Below are 27,061 nucleotides of genomic sequence, written 5' to 3' on the forward strand. Positions count from 1 at the left end.
GCCTCTGCTGCCATATTGCACAATAGGGAGGTTTACCACCACTCCACTGGTTGAGAAGGGATACCAGAGTATGGGCCAGTGGGTTTATGTGGAGAGGGATACCAGACTAGATGGGCCACATCTTGTATCCAACATAGCATCAGGTGGAAGACTGGCCGAGATGGACCAATGGTCTTTCTAGGAGGGGGTTAGCACAGTAACGATTTTGCTGTCTAACATCAGGCCAGAAAGCAGGGACTCCTTCCATGCATCCCCCCTACTCCCGCTGAGTGCACAAAACAACACAGGACAAGAAGTTATTATATATCATGCTTTTAATACAAACTTAAAAAATCTGGAACAATAGAAACTGTACAGATTTGATCAACTTTTTGTTTTGTTTTTAACTAAATCTCTAGACACGCCAATGTCCCGTTCCAAAATATTGCACAACATTCTGAATACAAAACTCAGATTGTATTCCTCCTTCGCTAAAGAAAAAAACAGCAACCCCCTGATCCCCCTCTCAGTAGACCCCTTCTCATAAAAAACAAACAGAACAAACATAGGAACCTTTTACATTAAGAAACATACATAATTCTGTCCTCTTTGTGTTCACACATTCTCTCTCTCTGTCTCCAAGATCATACAGTTGTTGATTCTCTCTTCACAAGGGGTTAGGGAGGGGGAAAGAGGGAGCTGGGGGATGGAGAAAGGAATTTTCACTGCTTTTTTTTTTTAGTTTTTTTTCCTGAAAAAATATTCTCTCTCCTCTTAAGAAAAAATCTCAAAGAAAAAATTACATTTTTTACGTTAGAAATATACATATATTATATATACCTCTTACATTTTACAAATGTAGCAAATTATTCAATACAAACGGACATCAACAAAAAAACACAAACCCATAAAAAATAAAAGTTAAAAAAAAAATCTCTCTTGCTCTCTTTTCCTAAGAAACCAGGTTAATTAGTGCAGGTTTTAAAAAATAAAATCGAAGCTGAACGCCTAAATCCAAGACCAGACCAAAAAAGGCCATTAGTTTAATTGCCACCAGTGCTGGAGAAGCGCTTCTGAAGCACACTTTTTTCCTTTAAGATACAAAGAGGTTGGTCCCCTCCCCTTTCCCTCCTCATCTTTGCGACACTATTTTTAAAGCAGTTACAATACGTGTAAGCAGGTTAAAGCAGCGTCAAAGCTTCACACACATAGCAGGTGGCTGGTGATGTTCCATCTCTCCCCTCCCTTCCTATGCCATTAGAGGGTGCACAATCCCACCCAGGCAGTGACTCATGGCAGCATTTTGCTGAAGGATGAGAGGGGTGGAAACAACAAAGGAAATTGGGCTGGGAAGCCAGCCGGTCCCCTGAGGTGTGGAGAGTTATTTAGTCTAGAGCAGTAGTCTGGCAGTCTACAGTACACTCAAAGGGGGGGAACTGGGTGGCAGTGGTAAAGTTGGTGGGAAAGAGTATCAGCTAAACAGATCCCCAGAGTCTCATTCTAGTTTTTCCATCTTCAACCCCACAGGTTTCACACATCATATTAGGATAGACTGCTTAGTAGTGGATGCCCTTGTCCCCCACCCAGCCAGCAGTTGGTTCACATCCAATAAGTGGCAAGCAGCCTGTTTTGGGAAATGGTGTGCTGGGATTCAACCCAATCAGAAGAGTGATCTTCCCATTAATGCAATAGTGAGGGGGATTTAGAAACAAGCTCTCTACTGAGACCAGGGTGGTGTCAGTTGTGGCAGGGCAGTCCCCTTAACCCAAATAAGGTTCATTCACAACATACACAAAGACATGAGGACTGGAGTGTCATCAACTCGGTTTTTTGGGGGTGGGGAGAAATGGGAGTTCAAAGCCTCCTTCCACTGATACACAGTGAAGTCTTGGGAAAATAAACTGGATCTTATCCCTTAATTACAGAAATGCTCAAGGTGAAGTCTCAGAAGAAGCTCCAGAGATAGGTTTAGTTAAAAATAAACATGGGAGACAGCAAAGATGGAAATGATTGTTTAAAAAAAAAAAAAGAAAAAGAAAAAAGAATACCCCAAAGCTAGATGTCTCTTCACTTGCTTCCTAGCCCAAGGCCGACATCCCAGGAGGCAGTCTTCCCACCTAGAGTCCTCAATCCCAGGTAGCCCTTGGGGTTCTAGGTTGCCCCACCTGGGAGGAAGAGGGATCCCCACACATCATGGAGACAGGCTATCGAATGTCAAGATGCAGAAGCAGCCTATCAAAGGCTGCTACTGTCCTACTCCCTCCCTTACTCCAGCATTTTCTACTTGGGGTGGGGGGAGACAAGGAAGAAATTAGGGAGCAGCTCTGGGATTCCTAGCTCTTTGTTACTCCCAATAATGAGGAGGGGACAACTATTCATCTAGGTCCTGGAATATCAGTTTCTTCTCCCCATACCATCAGTCATTTCAAAGTATTAGTCCTATTCCGCAGTGAGCCCCCTCTAGACTATGCGTCTCTGGCTGGATTGATCAGTTAACACCAGGGGCCGAGTACAAACCCACCTGGGCATTCCCCTCTGTACTAAGTCACCTGCTCCCTCCTATCTTTCCAGAAGGAAAGCAAAAGGGGTTTGGTCACACTTTATATTTTTTAATAAAAGAAAACAGGAAGTGACGTCCTCAAGTTATCAATCAGGAAAGCAGCCTGGGCGATGCAACCCCCTGCTCTCCCCAGAAAGCTGTGCTGCCTCTTCAAAAGAAGGAAATCCTTCCCCCCCACCGAGCCAAAGGTAGCTGAGAGTAAGAGAACTCAAAACATTTGGAGACTGCTCCAAAGGAACATCAGTGGATGCTGCTTACATTGGAGGGGAAGGAAAGCACATAAGAATGTGGGAGGCAGCATATCTAACCATGTCCCCTGAAAGAGAAGTGCAATACATAAGGACCAATATTTCCTCCCTTTAAACAGCAGTGGGTGCACCTACTGTAGTGCTTATTTATAACAGCAACCCTATTGAACTGACACTGGCTCTGACCAACTTGAAGAGACCAGCTCAGACAAGATCCTTTGTGCATGAGGGTGGGGGTAGGAATCATAAATGGACTCACTGGTATAACACAGTGCTGTTCTTCTCCAGCATTCACCTCTGGAGGAAAGTGCAGAGAGAGAAGACCGCAGGAAGCAGCTGTTTCATAGAAGTGCTCCAACTTATCCACCTGGCAAGGGAAAGGAGGCCGGGGGAATCTTATTCCAAAAGAGAGGCTGGCATCAACTGTGGCAGTTTTGAAGGGTTTTGGATGACAAGGTCATAGCAGTCTAAAGCAGGCAGGGTAAGGGGAACTTGGTACACTCACCCAGTCTGTTTCCCAGGGGGAGGAGAGGAACTGACTAATCATGGAAAGAAGCAAGCCCCCCACACCCCTCTCTGGGAAGCAGGCAGTGAAATTGTGCACCTCTAGACTGGCACTGAAAACCAAACCAATACCCCCAGTCCGCTCAGCAAGGCAGCCTAGCACCCAGGGATATGGGAATGGCCCAGAACAGGCCATCTCTACACCAAAAAACAAGGTACTAAAGCCCAGTTCTGAGGAGGAAGTTGGGAGACAGGAAGATAAAGTGACCTATGTTTCCACCATTTCTGGACCAAACAAACCCATTACAGGAGTAAAAAAGTGGGTAGGAAAAAGCACGGAGATTGAGTTAAAAAACAATTCAGTGCTTCAGGAGCGCTGCCCAGCACAGCACAATGACTCCGGGGTTGTCTCTCTTTCCAAGAAGCTATATTTATAAGATTTCAAATTTTTGTATATTTCTATTTTTCATTTTTCTTCTCTCTCTCTTTTTTTTTTTAATTCTTGTTTTCCCCAAATACTCTCCTTCCTCCTGGTCAGTTGGCCAGGACGACAGGCTGGAACGACTGGCTGGGGTACTGCATGGTGTTCAGGTTGTAGCTGAGTCCTTCCACAAAGGGAGACTTCTCCAGAAAGAGGCTGTTGCTGCTGCCGCTGAAGACCTGAGCCATGTCAAAGCCGCCGCCACCACCGCCGGTGCTAGTGCTGAACTGGGAGGCCGGCGGGATGCTGCCGCCCTGATTCTCGTTGGTGACACCCTCAAAGAAGAGGCCGCTGGCTCCGGACGATCCGCCATTGTAAACAAACTCCTTGGCATTGGGGGAGAGCTGCGACTGTGGAGCTTGACTCCCCCCGCCCCCAACGAAGTTCAGAGAATGCATAGAGAGGGAGAGGCCCTTGTGCTTCAGCAGGTTGTTGGTGGGTGACCTGGCCATTCTTTGCTGCTGTTGTTGAGCTCCTGCTCCACCACCCCCACCCTTCTTCATCTTGGTAGAACCAAACTTTGTGGCAGCAAACGTGGCAGTGGTAAAGGTGATGGGCTGGGCAGAGCGGGGGATGAAGGTGGGGCTGGGTGACTGGCCAAAGGATGGCGATGGTGAGTTGGACAGCGAATTGTCCTGGCTACCAATGGGGACAAACACCTGGGCATCAGGGTTGAAGCTGCTCTTGATCTCCTTGTCCAGCTCAGCTGCACTGCAGCCCTCACTGTCATCCAGATACAGGACCTTGACGGACCCTTTTTCGCCAATCTGGTAGGAGACCTCAGAAGGATCGATCCAGACACTCAGTTCTTCAGGCACATTGGCCCGCACATCCTCTACAGCCAGCCCGCTCCGCTTGGCTGCCAGTTCCACCACCGGATCCACCGTTTCCCCGATGTGGACGCAGCGATAGCCAGAACCCTTCAGAGGCTTTTCCGGGTACCAGTGGCCCTCATACTTCTTCTTCAGCAGGCGTTCTAGCTCTTCACCAAACAGGTCTGCCCGCCTCCGGGGAAGCTTGTTATACAGGTACGAGATGATGAAGTTCAGAGCAACTTTGATCTCCAGATGCATACTCCCTTCACAGCAAGCAAGTCAGGGCAGTGTATTGAAAGAGACAAACAACATACACAAGATTTGGCTCCAAGTAATTCTACAAGAGAAAGAAGAAAAAAAGATGGATGAAGGGAGAGAAGAGAACGGGGCAATTTTAATATTGTTGAGGCAAACAGCTTAATATATTTAAAAAGGATTAGACATTTCTACAAATAGCATTTGCAATGACACTTCCTAGAATAAAAGCTACATAAATGTGATCAATCCTTATGCTACATGACATAAATGGATTGCTAGAGGAGGTCGGGAAGAAATTCTGCCCTACTAAATGGAATGAGTACTACACTGAACTGTGTGTACACGATGCCGTTTTCTCAAGTTATCCACCACTGATCACCAATGGAGACAGGATACCAAACTAACCAGACAAATAGTTTTTTTTGGTAGTGGTTAATATGTATTTTAATACATCTCTTTTTGCTTCAACTCTTATTTATTTCCTTTCACCTCATGTGCCTCTGATTTAAAAAAATTACACCAAGGCAGAATCATAAGAGTCTTTCCACATCCTGAATGGAGATCAACTCCTTAACTCTGTATTGCAACCCCAGCCTCCGTTGAGGAACAGCAAAAACACTCGGTTTGAAGGCAATGGCTGCTGGTGGTTTTTGGAGATTTGCACTCTCTGGTCCTGCTGGCTCAAGGATGAGACAGTGGTGGTGAGGGTATGATGATAGTGAGGCACTACTGCCTGCCCAGTTTTATTTATCTCCTTGAAGTGGACAGTTCATCTGACATTCAGATACTCACCTGCCCCGACAGAGGATCTGTCTAGCTAAATCAAGTTAACAAGCTTCATGTCTCAGTTTAATCCAGATCAATAAATAGCGTGGGGTGTGCACACTACATACATTGCTGGACACTTGTCATGAACAGTTCCCAGCCCTGTGATTATTCCATCAGAAAAGTGTGTATGGGGAGTATTGTAGGCCCACACAATTCAACTCACTTGCCAAAACAGAACTAATCCTCCTTCCCTCCCTGATGAGGTCATTATTGAAAGTATGAAAACCCACAAAAGCAGAGTGTGAAACCACAACACTAACTCTCCAACGTAGAGTGATTAATGAACAGAGTCTTTTTCCAGGTACCAACACACTCTCTAGGTGGGTCATTTCCTCAAAGAGAAGAGATGGGAGGGAAAGGACAGAGAATCTTACAGACTTTTTAAAAAAGCAGCATACCACTATCAACTCCTGCTCCATTCAGCAGGGAAGCGGCACATCCAGTTTTTAATTGATAGCTTAGTCAGAGGCAAGTCAGCTCTCCACTACTACCCTGGGCTTAATCTGCTCAAACAAACATATACACACCACATTCATCCATGTTGGCAAAATGGGCTTAAGGGACGCTCTCAAGCTTTCAGCCCAAGCATTTAGGCTGCAGGCCAAATGGATTTCTCTTTTTTTTCGTGTGGAGCACAGAGTTAAGAAGTAAGCCTTCCCCTACAGAACTAGAAACCCAGACTACTCTGGTCTAGATCAAGAGAAGCAGAAAGGGAAACTGATTAGGGCTAGTTTACCTGTCCTGGTTGAGTGGATGGCAGGGAGTAAATATGCAGCATTAATGGTGACATGCACAATTTGTTTTTAAATGAAGACGGCGTTATGACAAAAATGACAATACAAATTCTAAATTAAAAAGATATTATATTGGTAACTTATGTTCAGGGAGGATTATATCCAGGAGTACAACAACAGGCAGTTGGAGCTGTAAATACCTCAAAATCAGTTAGCAGAAGAAACTACAGAGTTCTAGAAATAAACCCCTTCAGGTTTAGCCTTGCATGGAAGTAAGTGAGTAGAGGCAGTGAGTGACTGCTGAGAGTCAAAAAGACACCGCCAGCCTTTGGAGCTTGGATTTCAGAAGTTACTGGACCATGAGAAGTTCTGTCATAAAATAGAAACATGCTAAGAAGAACTGAACAAAGCAGCTTTCTGAAAGGCCAACTAGGACAGGTCATTCTCAGGCTGGTGTGTAGGTGGGACTCGATAGCGTGGGCTGGAGGCTTTAAATGATTTTCAGAGGAAAGAAGAGTCAGTGGGCCTGCGGAATACATGCTGAAATGATCACAGAGGCCTAATCAGCCCATGTTATGCCAAGTAGACTGCATAAAACCAACTTCTGTTACTATGACCTTAAAAAAAAAAAAAAAAAAGCACCCAGCCTGGTTCACTGGAATCCTAGCAAGATTGGATGTTAGTGGGATGATACCTCTGGGTCACAATTCTGATCCAGATCACTGCATTAGAGACCAAAAGTTAAGTGGGGTGATAAGAAAATCTTGGTTTTCAAATTTTGACAAAAACTTTTGTAGAGAAACAAGCATGTTTTCAAGAGAGTTCCAAAAAAAAGAGAGACAATGACAGTATAAAAATACAAGCTACCTGAAAAGCTGTACTCAAAAGGTCCCTTTAACAGAACAAGGACAGGAGGTAATAAAGAGTTTTCTTGAAAAGAGAATCGATATAGTGATCTTTAACAGAAATTGCCAACAGCCTTAATGGTCCCTAGCAACCGCAGGCAAACTGGAATTGACAGATGGGATCAATCAGTGGTCCATTTAGTCTAGGATTACTTCTCTGACAGTGACCAGCACCAGATGTTTTAGAAGAAGGTAAGGGGGGAGGGGAAAAAAATCCAAATACTCTAGGGACTTGATTTATTATCATCCCCAAAACAGCACAAAGCCTTAGTGCTTCTCAGCAGTCCTGCATCTTCACCAACAAATCAGCACAGTACTTCTGTGGGAGGCAAGGAGGAGGAGTAAAATGCAGCAACCAATTTCAGTATCAAGCTTGCAGAGAGGAGTTATAAAAATGGAGTATTTTTTCTTTTTTTTAAAATGGAGAATACTCTGAGTGTGGCATCTGTGGCTTCAATTTAAAAAAAGCAATTAACCAAACAACAGCAGGCACCAAGACAGCTACATACAACTGGCCTTGGCAGCTGCCTTCAAATGTAAGAGAGGGTTCCAAATGAGCAAGAGGCACCATTTATTCCCCACATTGTTAACACAATAAAATGTATTCCATTAGGATCCCTTAATCCCAGGACTGCCAATACAAGAACCTGTATGGCGGAGCCAATTACTAGTTTTAAACTATAAAATAGTTGCAGCTGAATCTGCACATCTGCAGTGAAAAAAAATATATTTTCTTTTACATACCTAGAGAGCTTTTGGGAGAGGTGGGGGGGAAGCAAAGGTCTTGAAGCTGATGACCAAGGTAGAAAGTGTCATAGCATGTTTTGCAAATAAGGCCAGTCACAGAAAAATGTATACATTTCCCCCATCTCCTGCATATATTTGCTGGAAAAATATTTTATTGTGGAAGGAAGATGGGGGCGGGAGGGCAAGAAAAAAAAAAGAAAAGAAAAGGAGGATGAATGTTTCCTCACATAGGTTATGTTGCAGAAATGCAGGAGTTCTGGAGATCAACCATCTCTCTGTTTTAACAGAGCACAGATTTTAAAGAAAATGAGCAAAATGACTATACACATTAGATGAGAGTGAACACTTTAAACATCCCCATTCCTCCCAGTTATGAAGACATTAGGCAGTGACCTTGTAAGACATTTTTTAAAATCCATAAAGAGCAATTATCCCTCTGAAAACAGGTCGGCGATTCTGCCCCCTCATTAAGTGCACACAGTGACATTTCAAAGGGCTTAAAAAAAAAAAAAAATCAAGGCCAGGATGAAACCTTCTATGTTACTTTGCAGGCCACACCCTACCAAAACAACAGCCTTGTCTCTAACCATCCTCACTCACCCCCACCCACACAATGTAAGAGGCAATCCAATTATTTTCTAGTTTTAAACAATTTTAAGGCACATAACCTCCAAAATAAAGAGAGAGAGAGAGAAAAAAATATTTTTAAAACTCAGCCATCCCTGCAGACTGTGTGCATGGGGAGGAATGGGCCCTATGGACACACATTCTAGACACCAAGATAGCAAAAATCTACTAACACTATCAAAACCACTGTCCCTGTGTGTGTGTGTGTGGTGATGGTGAGTGTTGCACAGAGGACACGCCCCTCCCAAGCCCCATCCTATGCAAAATATACGTACATTCCTCTCTCAGCTGGGAGTCCAGCTCCCCCCACCCCCCTTTAGGCACAGCAGCCAAGGCTCATAGAGGATGATGCATTTCCAATAACCCAGCCAAGGAAATTTCTACAAATACTCGGAGTCCGCCTCCCCCACCTTACTATATCTAACACACAGGATCCTGGGAGTTGCGGTCCTTCATCCTCCACTTCTCCAGGCCCTCATCTGAGCCGAGAGGAGTGACCTACTTTGTCCCTGAACTACATTTCCCAATATGCTTTTCGCCAAAAAAAAAAAAAGCAGAGAACCCGCGCCTGCTCAGAGGAGCAGTGTAGAAAATTTTCCATGGCACATGCGCTCTTAGTGCTCTCAACCCTCCCAGCCAATTGCCCAATGCAAGAAACACACCCCATGTACCGTGTCACCGGGAATTGCTGGGTATTTTTAGGGGTCTGAGCGAGCTCTCGCCTTTTGGGTGGGGGGAACGCTATTTACCCTTCACCTTCCCATACGCACCCCGGAAGCCCCCCACAGGTATTAGCAAACATCCCCCTGGTTGGGCGCTAGGAGTGAGACTCTGAAGTGGGGTACTGGAGAGCTCTTTGATGGTATTATGACAATTGCCCTTAAAGACTTAAGGCCACACCTCTATCCCCACCCCCACCCCAAAAAAAGCCACCCAGCTTACTCCCTTCTTCCCACATTGTCTCCTCACCCCCTTTACTTATTTATCCCTGTCCCACAGTAAGGGTGATCAGAGGTCCCAATATCAGGGGTTTTGTCTTGTACAGGCAACTATACACTCTCCTCCCCCCTAACCCGCAAAAAAAAAAAGTGTCCTGATTTTTCACACCTGCTATCTGGTCACTACCCACAGCTGCCTCGCTGTTGGGGGAAGAGATCAGCCACCAATTCAACAGATCCCAAACAAGGCCCCAGGAAGAGGCCTGCAACTGGGTGGCAGCGAGGAGGAGAGACACGGGGTGATTCCCCCCCCCCCCAAAGCAAGGACATTTCTCTGCTTCAAAACGTATTAGGGAAGGGGGTGCGTGGAAGAAGGGAAATTCTAATAACCCTCCGTGGTGGAAGGGTGCTCACCTGACCTTTACTTCTGCGGAGGATATAGCAAATGACCCCTCTTGTTCTCCCCGGGAGAAGGGGGCCCAGGCCAGAGAGCTGGCTTTGTTACAGCTTTCCAGACCAGACATAGCCCCCATCGCCCTGAGCGTACAGATCTTTAGGCCTGGTCCTTTGTTGGGGGCTCCCTCCCGCAGCATAAACATCCTTAGTCCTTCTTAGAGTGGGGCAAAGCAGGAACAGATCGGACCTGATATCCCCGGCCCCAACAACAGGGGATCCTCCCCACGGATTCTCCTCAAAGGGAAAAGAAATGATTCAACCCACTAAGGGCACTGGGATTTTATTTCTCGGTCTTGTATCTCCCCCCCGCAATCTTCCAGGTCCGCGGTGGAAGGGGCCGTTCCTGAGCTAGGCCACCCCCCCGTTGGCCTTCAGGACCCCATCCCATGCTGGGGAGGGGGGCTACGGAGCGTCCAACAGAAGCGCCGCTTGGCCAGAACACAATGCCCGTTGTCAGCAGTGCTGAAGCAAGCGAGCCCCGCCAGAGAGCAGCCCCCCCCCGCCCCCCATCCAGCCCCCCCACTTCTCCCTTTTGGCCAAGGGCAGCTGCTGCCACAAAGGGGGAGCGGACCCAGCTCTTCCCCCCCCCCCCGTTCTTTTTCAGCTACCAAATAGGTGCCCTGGCCCTGTCCCCAGCCCCAAACCGCAGGCTCATTTGTCTTTAGGGGCTGTCTCTGGACCTTTCATTTTTAAATCCCCTCGCCAGAAGAATAACAAAAGCCAGAACAAAATGGTGAACTCGGCGTCACAAGCCAAAGGCCGGTCACCCCCCCCCCCTTGCAAATAAAGATCCCACCTCCTCCAAGAAGCCACCAGCACCAGACACGCTTTAAAAGATGAAAGCGACTGGCGGGGGGGGGGGGAGCCACCAAAGCTAATATCCTACAAATGGGGAGCCCCCCCCCCCCACTTCGCAAGCCAAGGCCGGATTTTCCCCCAGCCGCCCCGCATGCTGCAGAGTGGGAAGGGTGGAAACTGAGGCAGGGGGGGGGTTTCTCCTCGGGGAGCCGCCGCTCTCCGCTCCGATGGAGGCCGAGGGGGCAGGCGAGCCAGCCGCAGTCAGACAGCGGGGCTAGGGGGAAGAGACGGGTCCTAGTCTAAGGGGGGGGAGGGTGCGGGTCAAACAGCAGGTGTAAGGGGGGGGGAGAGGCAGGGCCGCTCTGTGCCCCCCCTGCCCCCCGATCGCCAGGGAGCGCCCCAGCCCCACTTACTTCGTCCTCGGCTGCAACGCAGGCGGGCGGGCGGCTCCTTTCTCCTGCCAGGGGTGGGTGTTGCTGGAGGGTTTCTCGGGAGGTTTCTTTTTTCCTCTCTCTTTTTTACGGGGTGCGGTTGGGGCGGGTGGGTGACTCCTCCCTGCTATGGCCTGGGTGGGAGGGGTTGTTTGGGGCGCCCCGTGGCTAGTTTTTCTTCCCCCCCCCTCCTCCTCGGCTGGGATCCGGAGCCTCCCTCGCCCTGGCCCAAAGTGAGCAAAGTAAATGAAAAGTTTCACCCTTAGCAACCCTGCGCAAGGATCTCCTCTTCCACACCCAGCGTGACGCGTCCTGCAAAGGACAAGGGGGGGGTGGGGGAGAAGGAAGAGCCGGAACTACTTCCCCAAACCCTCGCTGGAGATTAACCCTTTTGTCCATGCCCGTCCCCGGCCATTAGCCGCCGCCGCGCGCCTTCTCCGGCAGGGAGACCGTGCGCGGATCGCCCCGGGGCAGTCGTCTCTGTGTGTGTCTGGCCTTTTCTCTCCCCTGCTCCAGGTTGTGGCTTCACTAAAGGTTGGAGCTTCCCCCCCGCTTTCCCTGTCGTGGGCTGTTCATGGTGGATCGCTTGTGGCTAGGCAGCTATGCGACAGGACAGCGCTGCGGCCCAGGGGCAGCTCCGCAGGCTGCTTTTGCAGCGTGTGTAGTGGTTTGTAACGCTGTGGCGTATGCACTGGTTTAAGAGAGAGGAGAAAGGGGCACGGAGGGATTTGGAAGGAATCAAATAGCCAGGCTGCATTGACCTGAGATTTCCCCAAGCTTCTTATCGCTTCAGGACTTGGGACAGAGCAAGCGCATCAAAAGGGAGGGAAAAACTGATGAGATTTTTTTTTTTTTTAATCCTACATGCCTCGTTATCTGACGTCTCCCAACGGCAGCTACAGCGAATGGTGTTAATGGGGTATGTGTGGGTTTTAAGGGTGGCTAATCGTCGTAGACATCCATCTCTTTGATGGAAAGCGAGGACCCGCTTCAAAAATGACCTCAAAGCAGAAGACAGGCTCTTTGAACAACCGCATTCCCACTCCGAAAGAAACGAGTAAAAGCCAGGCTACAGTCTCAGCATCAAATCTGTTCAATTAAAAGGGTAAAGAAAGAACAACCCTCTTTTCGATGCAGTGAGCTGTAGCTCAGGAAAGCTTCTGCTCTAATAAATGTGTTAGTCTCTCAGGTGGCCCGAGTCCTCCTTTTCTTTTTGCGAATACCGACTCCCACGGCTGCTACTCGGAAACCTCTTTTCCAAGGGGGTTGATAGAAATGCCCTAGCCTGATCGCTCCACAGGCTGCTGCTGTGCAAAAGAGAGAGGAGAATAAAAAAAAAAGCTCTCCCAGCAGCGGAGAGCAGCTAGATGCGTTACAATGATTCCCCCCCCGCACGCTGCTCCATAGAAACCCCATTATCCAGTCGCCTCCCGCTCCTGCCACAGCAGATCTCCCCACGCGTCCCGGGCTGCGGGCTGGCGGAGGAGTGGGACACGCGTAGGCGCGCGGCACTGTTTGGGGAGGCGGACGGGGCTAGCGGAGGGCGCCGGCGCGCTTGTAAGGAGGGGGCATGGGAGCGGCGGGTGACACCTCGAGGCGAACGCAGGCTGCGCGAGCAGCAGCGCCCCACGCGCGTTTGCATGTGTGCGGACACCCCCCCCTCGCCCAGACTCAGTGCGACCATCATCGCCCCCCGTCCCAGGGGAGGCCCCCGCACCGTGCCCCGAGTTCACGGGCATTCGCCGCGGAGCGTAGCCCGCCCGAGCGCGTGTTCGGACCGGGAGCGAGGGAGGCTCTGCAACGCGCCGCCACTTCCCCTCGCTGCGTTTCACAGCGCGGTTCGCACCGAGGCAAAGGCCTGCAGCCAGCAGCCTCACTGGCGCAGTGTTACGCCTCATGCTGGGGCCGCAGGAAGCCAGCAGCCTTTCAAAGCAGCAGCAGCTCCCCCGCCCCCCGGCCCCGCTCCTCGAGCCAGGGATGTGACTTTAACTGTCCCCTGGGACGCATTTCCCTCCTCTCAGCCCTCTGGTTGCAACGCCCAGCTCAGGGACTACTTTTTCCCCAACGCGCTTGCGCATTGACTTCATCATCACCACTTCAGGCGCAGGCACTGACACTGCGAGCAACCTGCAAGGTGCACGAGCGGAGACTGTGCTAAAAATAACAGCGGCGTGTTAGCAACAGCCTCCCCATTGGCTGGCAAGGTTAGGAGGCGCCTCCGGATTGGTCTGTTGCGCCAACCAGTCAGCTGAAGGGGGCGTGTGCGGGCAGGGCCGCCTCAACCGCGGAGCAGAGGCTGCTGGGAGTTGTAGTTTTCTATTCAAAGGTTCTAGGAGGCCTTACAATAGACCTTGTGTGTCCAAGCCCTGCTTTGTGGAGATGAACAGCTAGATATTGTTTTAAGGTTTTATCTAGGTCAAGTAGGCAGGGCTCACCTTAAGCGCAAGCAGGATAAACGATTACCTAAGACTGTGGTAACCTCTGTAGCTCATGGCCCAAGTCCCAGCCTAGGGAAGAAGGCAGTGCAGAGCTTGGTAAAATTATCTGAACTCCAATTGATGCCTCATCTACTAGTTGCACTATGACATACCATATATTTACCCTTTTCAAAATGGGCTAGACACTGAGAAGAGGCTCTACAGTGACACTAGCGAGCATCAGCACAAGGGCTTGTTCTTCATGTAGTGAAAGAAATATTTTTCTGAAAATTATAGTAAAATAAATACATACAATTCTAAGAGTTCATGGTCCTGCTGCTTCCAGGTTGAAGCCAATCACCAACTGGTGTCAGGCAGGTATATTCTCCACAACATAGTACTGCACAATAAGGCACATTATAGAGGATTTGATGCATTCCTCAGACGCAGTGCTATTTACATGCATTTATAGGGTGCCAAGAGCTATTCCACTGGCCCCACTTTCAATGTTTTAAACTGGGAACTGTTCTCAATTCCAAATAACAAGAACAAATACACAACAAGCTCCTGCAGGCCCCTAACTTTAAGCACAGAGAACAGGAAAAAAATACAGCCAGCTGCCTACCTAAGAGTATGTCTACACTACAATAAAAACCTGAAGCTGGCTGGGGTCAGCTGACTTGAGCTTGCAGTGTAAGGTCTGAGAACCCAGGCTTCAGCCCAAGCCCAAATGTCTACACTGCAATTTTATAACCCCAGAGCCTGAGTCCCGTGAGCCCTAGTCAACTAACCCAGGCTAGTCATGGGTGGTTTATTGAAATGTAGACATACCTTTAGCGCCCAGGATTCCAGAGATCACAGGAAGGAAAAAGTCTGAATAAAAACATGTCTTGCAAAGTGTTCTAGATGCGTCTATGTAAGATACATTTCTTGGAGGAGTAAACTCCAGAAATATGAACCACTACTAAAAATACTCTGCTTCCATCTTCTGCAAGCTTCACTTTTAGGACAGTTGGGTTCAGAGTGAACACAAGTGGATGAGAAGTCAGAGAGAGAGAATGAGTATGCACCTGTCTTTTAGATCATTAACCACCTGCATCACCATTGGCGGAGAAAAGGTAATTGACTAGATTGACCAAGAGTCTGGCCCAATGACTCTGTTCACATTTTCCTTTGATCCTAAAGAATCCCCCAGAAAAGGTGGCATAGTAGATTCCTACGTAACCTCATTATCGGATTCTCTTAACTTGTGGAGTTGCACTTATTTTTGAATCATCCTAGAGCTTCAGACTACAGAAGACTATAAATCCTTTTGAAACAGTTGTAATTCTTTCAGGTTAAATTGCTCTCCACAATGGCTATTGCAAAAAAATATTCATCCCCAACCCTGCTTTCATGAGGATACTCTGTGTTCGCCAGGATCTCTCTACACTTCACCCCCTTTTCCTCACACCCCTCTTCCTCCAGCCACCATCTCTGTAGTCAAGGAAGACTGAATGAACTCAGTCAAGAGTATCTTGAAAATTTGTTGTGGCAGTCATTGTTGGATACCACACTGCAGTAGGCACGGCTACTCATTCTTCTCCCCTCCCCCCGAAAAAGATCTGGCGCATATGGGGTTGGTTTTGTTTTTTGGGGGGGGGACAGGCTGAAAATGGGTGGCCATTGGGAAATTATTAAACCTATAATGAACAGAATATCTCCATTACTTTAGTTTAACAGCAATTCAATTAAAGAGTGCATTAAGAATGTAAACATTCCATTGCTTTGCTTCAAACAAAATCATCCTGTCAGCCACGCATCAGGAAAAGAAACTGACCAGCCTAGGTTCAATATCATTAATAAAAAAGCCAATTACATTTCTGAAATTGTTTTAGTTTTAATCAGGTGTTACTAATAGCACATAAGGACTCTTAAAATATTTCTCTCGACTATGTCCCTTTAATTATCCAGAGGTGAATACACACACACAGAGAAAGAGAGAGTGGAATTCTGTCCTAAGGATCCATTTATGCATTCCTGACCACTTGGCTATTACGACAAAGGAGAACTACTGAATCAGACACACACACAAGAGGGAAGGAATCTCCAGGTTGCCAGAACAAAGCTAGTTTTGCTAGGTTGTTTAATGCCAAGGAAGGTCAGTCAGGATATAATTGGGCATAATTAGCACTTTCATGCACAGGAACATTCTTTACTTACAAGTCACATGACACTTAACTAAACTCAAAGGAAATGAGAAATTCTTTCCTGCCTTAGAAATGAAAACATTTGCTAATTTGAACATGTCAACAAAAAGTTCCCACCAAGCACCATAAAGAACAAAAACATGGCTGCTCCTATAAGTAAAATTTCAGATAGTAAGATCTGATCCCTGTAGCTAACACTCAGAGGCAAAGCACATGAATAGAATCCAGACATTTACCAACATCCCATTTTTAAAGAAGGCAACATTTCAGGTTCAGGGGGTCAAGCAGGGGACCAAGTGATTCAAGGAACTGGGGCTGGGTTTTAGAGCCATTTACCTGTCTAATATGACCCTGTCCCAGCTTATTTGTAACCAAAAGTCACACCACCTTTCTGTTAACTGATATGAAATGAGGTGACATTGTGCATGTGGAGGGGAGTGGGGGGAAAGAGGACTCAGGGTATGTGTCCACATCCCAGAACACTATAAACACCTTGTTAGCACTGTGAGCAGAGAGGCTAAGTATTAAATAGGCCAGGAATTCTCCAGTTTTTTTTTTTTTAGTGTGGACATTGTAAATACAGGGATTTTCTTGCAGAAACCTCTTCTTCCATTTACAGATGCATATCATCCCTGTAGTAATTACAGCAATAACATATGTGGAAAAGGAATACCAGACTTGCATATTTAGCTTCCTTTCATTCAGTTTAGCCGCATACCTCCTAGTTGTTCAACCACTATAATGAGTGCCACTATAAGACCACACTGCTCTCTGCACCAACCATCCCACAGATCAGTTTGGGAACCTCTGAATTAGGCCATTTGAGACTGAACTACTTTCTAAAGTCCTGCCAGAGGCCCCTCCAGGACAGAGCTGCGGCACAACAGGAGGGCAGCATGTGGGGGAAGCTTGTACTGCCGGTGCCCTTGCTGAACCAGTTCTGGGCTTAAAGAAAGGACTTTGGTCTTCACAGCTGTCAAGGCAAGCACTTTCTACTCATTTAAATGAGTTTTAATGATTTTTTTTTTTTTTTTTAAAAGACCCTGCAATTAACCTCACAGTATCACACAGAATCTCTCTGTTTCAGAGAACTCGTCTTTTCTAGGGTCAGTGTCTGGGGATTAGAAACTAATGAACACCAGACAAGTAACCACAAAAGAAAGATTTCAGAGTAGCAGCCGTGTTAGTCTGTATTCGCAAAAAAGAAGAGGAGTACTTGTGGCACCTTAGAGACTAACACATTTATTTTATAATAAATAAATTTGTTAGTCTCTAAAGTGCCACAAGTACTCCTTTTCTTTTTTTTTTTTTCACATAAGAAAGACTGAATCTTCACTGCAGTGCTACCCTACTGTATCTCTTGCTCTGCTTCACAAGGGCCTTAACTACACTAGCAGTTTTAGGGCAATCTCCCACCTTGGGTAGCAGCACAGGAGAGGCACTGGCACTGACCGAGGCTACACACTAGTGGCAGTAGAAGTCTTCTCCAAAGTTGCCTGTGTAGACAAGGCCAAGGAGAAAAACAACCCTCTGCCTCCACTCAACCAATGGATGAGAAACACTAGATAAGGCAGTTTAACTCTTTCACAGCTGCCAGAACATGGAGCTATATAGCCAGTAATCAAAGTTCTTAAGCTATAAGCCCTTGATTCCCTACAGCCGTAGCAAGACTGGGAGGGATGAAGAAACAGCATGCACAGCTGTATGGGGGAAAAGGAAGGGATATTCCTCATCTCTCTATAGCGATCCCTGCCTGGATGATATTTCTAGTTATGCCAACAGGCTCAGACATGAATACTGCATCCCAACTACATCTTTGTTGGGACCCTAGACCACAAGTGGGAATTCTACTGTACCTCAAATCAGTTTAGTTTCTCGCTGCCCCTCCTGCTCAAAAAGCAGCTCCTTAAAAGTTAACATGATTTGCAAGCTCCTAGTCAGCAGGGAAGGGGAAGGAGGTGTGTACAATGCGTACATGATCTGTATTTCCTTCCCCAGATCTGTGCTAAGCAGCCTGGGAGTCCACAGCCTCTGTTGATATTCAGCAAACAAGCAGGCTCTAGTTTTCAGTATATGGCTATTAGTCTGGAATATAATAGCTGGTTTCCAGCTACAGCACAGAAGGCTCCAAATTCCTGCAGCAGGATAGAGTCAAACAGTTCAGGAGGTTTTAGAAAGGGATTGGATGTTTGCATGGTGAAAACATCCAGACACATTAGCAAAGGCAAGGGTTACACAAAGCGAGCTACACTCTGCTTCAGGACATAAAATTATCTATGACTGGGGTGAGAAAGCAAGCAGCGGTCCTTCCCCAAAGCATCTCACAGAGAGGTCAGCGTAGCCATGACAGGCCACTGTCAGAGAACAGACGGCTCATTGTCATTTCTAGTTTGGCAACTCCTAAGTTCTTAGTTTCCAGTCACCAAAAGGAAACTCCGGGAGGATTACGGGTGGGATGAACTAGAGAGAAACCCTTCTGTGAGAAAAAGGAAAAAAACTTTATTGGTGTACATTTTGCAGAGATAGTTACAGAAAGAGCCTTTGGTTAGTCAGTTGAGAAAACATAGGGACATGTAATGGTTGTGTTCATATGAAAAGGGCATCAGCCATGAGCATGCTAGCCTCCCTGCATAACAATACATAGAGAGTTTCAGTGGGTCGGCAGTCTGAACTCATTCTTCAGACTTTGGAGGTGTGGCCAGGGGAGAAGACTTCTTATCAACTGAGAGGGAGTGCACGGAAAGGAGAACTGCAGGTGACCCCCCCCCGATTCCAGAAAGGGGACTAGACGTGTAAAAGCAGTGCTACACCTTGATAAGAGAGCAGATCCCCTTAGAATGTAAGTGCTTGCCCACCAGGCATTTTGCAGAGCTGTGTGGCAGACACTAGCCACGCTTGAGAGAAGGCAAGAGTCAGTAGCCTGCTTTTGCCATCTGCAGTACTCAGCTATCAGGTTCCAATCCCCAGTCAATTTTGTTTCTTCCTCCACCCCTCACACATAATTTAACTTGTAAGACTTTAGAGAAGATTAATTGGTTCTCAATAACAGTGAAGTTCAGAGATGCTTTAAGACCCTTTCCCCAACCCTGCAGCGGGCACAGCAGCATCAAGGGTGGATCACCTCTTCTTGAAGCCGTACTTCTTGCGCTCGTAAAAGAGATCTGTCTTGGAACTGCCCAGATTGACGATCTTAGGGCAGCCATCCCTCTGGAAACATACAGAGAGAAGATGATACAGTTAGAGCTACAGCAAGCAGAACAGTCCAGTCATGTAGGCCCGAGTAGGGTATGAAGAGTGACCACTATCTTCCACCCCAAAAAACACCTCCTGGAAACACCCATGCAGGCAAACTTCCCTTCTACTCCATTGGCTCCAGCCATCAAAATCTGAGGAAGTGGAGGGGAGGAGGGAAGCCTTGCTAACACTACTAGGGCATTCTCCTCTTCAGGGGAGCATGGAGAACAGTTTGAATAACATAATCAGTTTAATGAAAGAGATGTACAGTGCCCTGAGACTGGATCCTTCTAAGCTAGGATACACATTACTTATGGGGGCAAGGGGAACAACCTTCCCCACCCTGAGGCAAGAAGAACCTACTTCCATTAGGTGTCAACAAGTATTCCTTCTGCACTCAGTTCCCACAGCCAAAGCAACTCCCAGATTCCCCATACTTTAGACACATCAGAGTAGAACTTGATTCACTGTAAAGGTCACATGGTCATTTTGCAGGTGCAGGGGTACTCATAGCAAGCATATGTGAGAAGGCCTCCATATCCCAGTCCACCAGCTGGAGGGAAAGCCAGACATGAGAGGAGCAGGTTAGGGAGACTAAATCAAGGGTGCAGCTGTGAGTTATGGGAGATGGAAAAATTTAAATACAAATAATGGGAGATGGACATGTGCATGTGCATGCCAGAGAACGTTTGCCCATGGGTCACTCAGCCTGGCATCTGTGCGCCTCTTGAGGGCAAAATGCTACTGCTGGAGCTGGCAGCTGCGCTGTGCTGAGGGGCCCAGTGGGCACTGGAACACGTGTCCCTGGTTGTTGCGTAAGCCTGAGTGGATTAGACGAGAAAGCCTTTGGGCAGATGTCATCCACTGCAGAGACCACACCCAAGCTGTGGCACCAAAACTTGCTGTTATGGGGGAGGAAAGAAGAGATGAGATGGGCAGGATGGCAGAGATAGAAGAGGGGAAAAAATTAAATAAGTCTCTTCTTCCCTACCCACCACACCCACATATATGCCTACACCAACCAGCCTCTAGCTCTTGTCTTGTGGTTTCACTTTGAACCTCCTAGGTGGTGCCGTTCCAAACCTTTCCTCCCACAATTCAGAGCATCTGTGATAAATCTGGCAGCTTCATTACAGGCTTCTGTTCATTCCTCCACCCCCTCAAAAGGATTGGCACATGCACATACTTTTATCCCCAAGAAAGAAACCCTCCCTGCAACCCACAGCTCTCCAGAATGATATGGCATGACCATGGCCTGTAGCCCCAAATGGGGCATGAGTGGAACCAGCACCCCCCACGAACAGGAACCCGGCACCTTTGCCCCTTTACATGGAGGATGTTCCCTGCAGCCCATTTCATCCATTTTTTTGCTTTCTTGCTTCACATTCTAATGGAAATACGTTCTTCTTGACTCTGTCTGGGGCTGAATGTAGAGCATTTGGAAAAGCAAGATTAACTCATCTGACTAACTAAGGAAGTGTTAAAGCTTCAGACACTGAGCTCTGTCTGTAGAAGCAGTAATGTGGTCCTGATCATTTGTGTTCATTTAAAAAAACCCTCTCAAGACACATTTCCACAGGAAATGGGGGTCCATCTTAATCACTGCATTCCATCTCTTTAAGTTCCATCTGCCGTTTCATTTGGAGGTGGTATTCTTCACATCCTGCTCTAACTGCGTGTAGTGCTGCTGTACATGGTTATACTGCCATGTTTCACACTCAAAGATGGCTGTGTTTCTGTGTGCAGAGATTAACTCTCACCCTACTGTCATTAAGCATTATAGGATCCTGCTACAGAAACACAAGGGAACAGGACCACTGGAAAGAGGCCACTTCTAGGTTGGAATATGTTTGCCAACAATACATAAAACCCCAAAGCAGTGAAAAATTCATATCCAAATAAATGGGAAAGTGAGTTTTAGGTCTGTAGAGTGCAATTACCAGAGTTGGAATTTGATCAGGACACCAGAGTCCATAACCCATATTCTTATAAAAACTTCCATGGATTTTAATGGCTACAAGTGGCCCATGACTTTTGTTTTCCATCTAACCCAGAGGAAAACAACAGCAGTACTGGATGTCCTACAGCACCACATGCACACAGGGCCATTGATTCAGTGTTGACTGGAGTAGTCACATGCTTTTGCAGCATCTGAGCATTTCTAAGCTAGTGACCTGACCCTGATAAAGCTTAGCTTGTGAGACCTAGTAAAATAACATCTTAAGTGGTAATGCTACAGGCAATGGGTGGATGAAGTGAACCACATACGTGTGGTTTGTAAGGTATTTTCCAATCGTTTGGGATGAAAGGCACGAGAGAAATCACAGGGCTTATTTGTAGATCTCACAGCATTTTACAAAGGTGGGTAAGCACCACTATCCCCAGATGCATAAAAGAGAGGAAGAGAGGTGAAGTGACTTCCTCGTAGTGACATAGCAAGCTAGTGGCAGCGTTGGTACTAGAGCTTAGGTGTCCAAAGTCACAGCTCCATGCTCATTCCACAAGACCATGGCTGCCTTTAAAGTAAGCATGACTGTTAAATAAAGACCACATCTGTTTAACAAGAGACAGAAAGACAATCTGAGGCACTGCATCCAACTTACATCCTTCTCCTGATGGTGCACTCCTTGCAGTAATAGGCATCAGAGACTCCTGGACCTCCGCAGATCACACAGCGCCCTTGGTACGACCCATAGTTACACTCATCACATATGCGCACAAGTGTGCAGGGTCGCACGTATGAGTCACAGATCACGCATTTACCATCACCTACAAATAGAGCACAGTACTCAGCTAAAGAGTTTCCTTCTCCACCATTCCTACAGAGAGGGGATAACTCCCTACCCAAACAACTCCCCCATACACCCTAAAATAGTGGGACTGAGCTGATATATGAAAGCCATTTTACTTCTCTGAAGCGAATGAGCAAGTAGAAGAGCCAGTATCTTTCAAAACTTCATTTTCAATTCTTTTTGCTTTGCAATCAGAATCAGAGATGAGGGCCAATGCTCTGATCAGCAAGCATTTTACAAAACTCTTCATTACATCATCCCACCACTGTGTCGTTAAACTTTTGACAAAATTAGCACTTGTGAGAAGTTGCTGAACTGACAGCACCAGACAGTCTCTAACTACAGGCCAGATAGAACATGGGCGGCCGCAGCAGTGCAAGCTTCTCACACACCACTACATAAACATGAGACTGGAGTATTACCTCCAAGGATGAAAGGGGAGGTTCAGTCTTCATTACCTATTTGATCCTTGACTTCTGAGAAGGCCAAAAAGAGGGTGAATTTGTGTAGACAGCCACAACAATTTCTGTGATGTGGAAACCTCACAAAGAATTGAGTAAAACCTAACAACTCATTTCACATAGGCCATATAGCCATCAGATGCCAGTGACAGTCTGTAGCCTCCTGAACTATACCCAAACCAATGACCTCGACCTGAAAAGGGTATATGAAGCCTGAGTCATCTAATCCCTACTCCAGCTAAAGATTCTTATCTCTGTAGTGATGAGGCTTCAACTACTTCCTATGGAATCTATTCCACTGGCCATATACTCTTAAATGCTTCCCTAATGTCAGACTGAATTTCTCCCTCCTTTGCTCCTTTTCCCACTATTTTCTGAGACACAGGCTAACATCCTTATTTCATTTATACTGTGCCCATGAAGGATGATCATACCCTCTCATTCTCCAAAGTCTCCTCTTTATAGTAGGAGAAGAATGTATTTAGTTCTGTGTCTCTTCACATGTTCTAGTTTCAGATAATTTTTGCTGTGTATTTCCCACACTCAGGATTATGACTTGAGCCTTTATCAAATTGGGCAATAGGCATTTTTGGAAAATGGATTTTTTCCTCTTTTAAATTACCAAGTTATCTTTTTGCAATACAAGTGGATCATGATGAACTGAGATCAGTACAAACCCAGTTCCCTAAACTCTGGCCACAAACCTGTTTTTTTATCCACAGGTAGGACCCTCTCCCTGTACCTTTTCCATGACACATACCATAATACTCTGTGCTTGTATGGCATCTTCCACGTAAGCCTCTCAAAGTGCTTCCCACATATTCATCAACTTAACCTCACAACACCCATGTGGGTTTTCCCATTTCAAAGAGTGATTTTTCCAAGCTTACACAAAAAAATCAGTGGCACAACTGGAAACAAAATCCAGGCTAAATCCCAGCTGTGTACTCTAACCGCATGACAATGCTCTCATAAAACACCATATGCAGATGTTATACTTACATTTTTCACACAGTCTTCCAATAGCTACAATAAGTAAAGCAGAAAAAAGAATTATTTTTGACAGAGAGACTTGTTTTTAAATAAAACTTTTGTTTTAAATAGGTGAACTCCGATTTAAAAGTGAATTAATGTTTTTTTTTTTTTTAAAAATGTTTAAAATCCAAACTAATTTAACAAAATACAACGGCAGCCTTAACATAGCAAATACATACATTTTAATAGTAAACAGTAAGCATCCTCTGGACATACATTTGCCAAGACCAGAGTTTAGAGTTCAATGTTTCCCCATGCAGCATTCAATGGCACCACTCACACTTCCAGCACAGTGCTGCATCACTATGCTGCTTCAAGGTATTAGCAACAGCAAGGAAATAACCAGAGCCCTATACACAGGCCATGGCAGAAATTTTCCATTGCACTAATGGGAGCTGGATGAGGTTTGAGAGAGGAAATTATTTTCAAATATTTTGTTTAAGTCTATGTTTGGTTCTGAAGGCTACTAGCATATTCAGGTCATGTTCAGGATGTTATTTGAATTAACTGAAAAAATTACATTTGTCTATAAGATTTCAAAACAATACTACCGTAAGTATCAAGCTATAGAGAGTTGTAATGCACAGTGACCACCACAGCAAGACTCAGTCACCAGTGAACAGATAGATACCCACCAGGCTGGAAGAGTAGGTCTCAGCTGCAGTTAGGCCTCTCACCAGAAAGGTACAGTTCTACTCTGAAAGTGATTCTTTGAAAACAGCACCCAGGTTTCCATGTTTCCCCTTGTCTCAATGAGAACAGTTCAATTTGAACTTGCAAGCAAGATTTTTTTTTTTCTGAGCCAGCCAGATCTGGATCGAAGAATCAAGCTAGTCTCTTTCTCTCTCATGCCCCATCACCACTATATAGATTTAGCAAACCAACTTCTGTCCTCAGTTACACCATCTACAGCACAGTTAACTGAGGGCAGAACTTGGCCCTACAATTGGAAAGAAATCAACAGTTGTGATAATGAGAAAACCAAAATATTCTCCCACTTGTTCTCTTGGCTGTGTTGGCACTGCCAGGATAATAGGAGTAAAGAGCAAAGATATTTAGTCACTAAAGTGAGCAACTATGACTGCTTAAGCATACAAACTAGTCTGTTGAGTAAGTAGATATTATATTCATTTTTCTAATAATTGAGGTGCAATTAAAAGTATTTAAAATCAACAGGGCAGTGTACACTCCATCTGCCACTAAGAAGCAGCAAATGTAAAATCTACAAAGATAGAATTACAATAATAGATCCTTATGTTCTTTGTACGTCACAAGTTGGCAGCCACACAGCAAGGTGTTAGGTTATATGGGAACACAGCACGCATGCAGGCACGCACAGGTGAGGCTCAAGGCCAAGAGCCCTGGGCTACCTGGAGAAGGGCAGGTGACTGGGGTAAATGGGAGGACAAGGCTATTTCTGAAAAGTGTTTTGGATGCGTTTTTGTGGCAGCCACCCCAACGTAGTAACAACCCCAGCACCGATAGGGCACTCCCAGGCAGAAAGCACTTCATAAAGCGAGGAGGGGAAGAAGAAACATTCCTCCCAGCTTACACAGCCAGTCTGTCGCAGAGCCAGAAACAGGACTTGGTCCCTCTGACTCCCACACTCAACTTGGTACAACACTGCCGGACCCTGGACGTGCCCCTTCCACCCGCCCGGGTGCCCCGTGCCCCCTGCTGCCGACGTGCCCCTCCCCCCGCACGGGTGCCCGTGCCCCCTGCTGCCGACGTGCCCCTCCCCCCGCACGGGTGCCCCGTGCCCCTGCTGCCGACGTGCCCCTCCCCCCGCACGGGTGCCCCGTGCCCCCTGCTGCCGACGTGCCCCTCCCACTCCGTGCCCCCCCCCTCCCCGGCACTGGTGCCCCGCGCCGCTAACGTGCCCGCCCGCCAAAGTGCTCCACACCCCCCTCCCCCACTGCCGGGATAGGGTGTGTGGGGCGCTCCGCCCCTCCCCACGCGGGGGCTGTGACCCTGGACAGTCTTGGGATCCCGCGCCCCACGGACGCGGCAGAGCGGGAATCAGGGTATCCGGGTCTCACCCCTCCCGCCTGCTTGCGGCAGAAGATCAGGTCCGGATGATGTTTGGCCATTTCTCATCACCGCGCGAGTAGTGTCGCGCGGGCACCGTTGAGCCCTTTCACCCTTGACCTCTCACCCCAGGTCCTGGCAGGGTCTACGTGATCTTCTCCCACAAAGCTGCCAGAGCTTCCCAATGACAAACGCTAATCACTCCACAGCCTCGTCCATAAAGCACCCATCAACCACGACTTGCTCCCCCGAGCCCGCCCCAATGTCCTCTCTGTTAGGCCGGAATCGCGTTCCCACTGCTTGGATACTTCCTTCCAGGACCTGCAAACCACCCACTCCCTTCTCTAGGCTCAGTCGCTCGCCGGAGTCCCGCCCTCTCCGGGTCCCCCAAAGCCCCGCCTTTTCGCCATAGAGGCCACGCCCACTTCACGATATGCTTTAAAGGCGACGCGTGACGTAATTGGAATGCGACATCATCTTTGTCAGTGAACAAAATGGCGCCGTACTGTGTCCTGGTGACTCGCCTGCAGGTGACCGTGCTTCGCGGCGAACGGGGTGTGGCGGTGGGCAGCTGGCTGCTGTTGGGCGGCCCGTGGCGGTGGGGAGCCGGGTGCGGTTGGGAGGCTGGGGCGTCGGTTTGAGACTGGGGCGTCCTCGTTCTCCCTGTAGGTCAGCGGGTCCCTCGCGCCTGCCCAGGCCCTGTTTCCATAGTGACTGGGGAGCGGGGTCCCCGTAGGGCGGGGGCAGCCCCAGGCTCCGCTGTCGGGAGGTGACACCCCGGCTAAGCTCCCTCCGCCGGCCGGGGGCGCGGGCGGTGGCGTCTGCTCAAGGTGAGGACAAGGTGAACGTGAGGTGGGGCTGGAGGGGACAGGAGTCGGGCCGAGCCCCTTCGGGGGCAGACCGCAGAGTTCGCAAACCTGCTGCTAGCGAGCCGGGTCATGTCTGTGCTGGCCTCAGTTCTCCCCTCTCGGGGCCGGGTGCTCTGCAGTCTGTGTGTCAGATTTAAACTCCTTCCCGCTTGTGGACTAAAGCAACTTCACCCTCCCCCCACCATACTAAACTAGGGCTCCACTCAGGCCTGGGCTTCGGGGATGCCATGAGGAGGTTATTTGTGCTGCAGTCTGTGCCAAGAGCTGGTGGGTGGGTGCCACTGTGCACCTGCATTGACTTGTTAGACATAAAAGTGATCATAATGTTTTTTTCTCAGGTTAAGTTTTGTTGCTTCGTTTCTCCCCTTTGTGAGATATAGTGAAATAAATACAACTTTTATTGATGTATATGTAAAACCAACTCTAGTGGAATCTACCTCTTGACACTTCTGTTTACCAGTTCTCAAAAAATCCCAGTTGCCACTGGAGTATTAGCATACAAGACTTTGAGTGGAAAATGTGTATGTGCATGCTTAGGTCTAAATACAGTAATTACAGGGAGTCTGCAATGAGACTAGTGAGGGAAGAAAGAGATCCACCTTCCCATCCAAGTTCTAGCCCACTAGAACTTGAATAAATTTACACTCTTTTAGAAGAGATGCCCTATTTGTAATGATCTCTAAAACTCGTACAGACTTGCAAACATAATTTCAGCACAGGTCTGATT

The 27,061-nt window shown here is 47.4% G+C and overlaps 3 protein-coding genes across 4 annotated transcripts in view; 1 reads left to right on the plus strand and 2 right to left on the minus strand.

The window, feature by feature from the left end:
* Positions 1-296: 296 nt before the first annotated feature.
* TOB2 (transducer of ERBB2, 2) lies at positions 297-11,804 on the minus strand. Of its 2 annotated transcripts, none has more exons than XM_038421538.2 (2): positions 11,292-11,804; positions 297-4,924 (listed from the first exon to the last, which is right to left on the minus strand). In XM_038421538.2, the coding sequence occupies exon 2, from the start codon at positions 4,843-4,845 to the stop codon at positions 3,826-3,828; it is 1,020 nt and encodes a 339-aa protein (XP_038277466.1). In that variant the 5' UTR covers positions 4,846-4,924; positions 11,292-11,804; the 3' UTR covers positions 297-3,825. The 2 variants fall into 2 exon arrangements, with proteins under 2 accessions (XP_038277466.1, XP_043346558.1); XM_043490623.1 differs by having other exon boundaries at positions 11,570-11,670.
* Positions 11,805-18,396: 6,592 nt separating this feature from the next.
* PHF5A (PHD finger protein 5A) lies at positions 18,397-25,702 on the minus strand. Its single transcript, XM_038386764.2, is given in 5 exon segments — positions 18,397-19,122; positions 21,753-21,766; positions 21,769-21,918; positions 23,405-23,428; positions 25,477-25,702. Coding segments are annotated over 5 exon segments (336 nt in total). The 5' UTR covers positions 25,535-25,702; the 3' UTR covers positions 18,397-19,032.
* A 234-nt stretch (positions 25,703-25,936) lies between these two features.
* The window catches only part of ACO2 (aconitase 2), a 29,838-nt gene continuing 28,713 nt past the window's right edge, over positions 25,937-27,061 (plus strand). Inside the window, 1 exon segment of the mRNA XM_038386758.2 lies at positions 25,937-25,995. Coding sequence (XP_038242686.1) covers positions 25,960-25,995 — 36 coding nt within the window. The 5' untranslated portion in view covers positions 25,937-25,959.

This window comes from Dermochelys coriacea, chromosome 1, assembly GCF_009764565.3.
Source record: "Dermochelys coriacea isolate rDerCor1 chromosome 1, rDerCor1.pri.v4, whole genome shotgun sequence".
Lineage (NCBI taxonomy): Eukaryota > Metazoa > Chordata > Testudines > Dermochelyidae > Dermochelys > Dermochelys coriacea.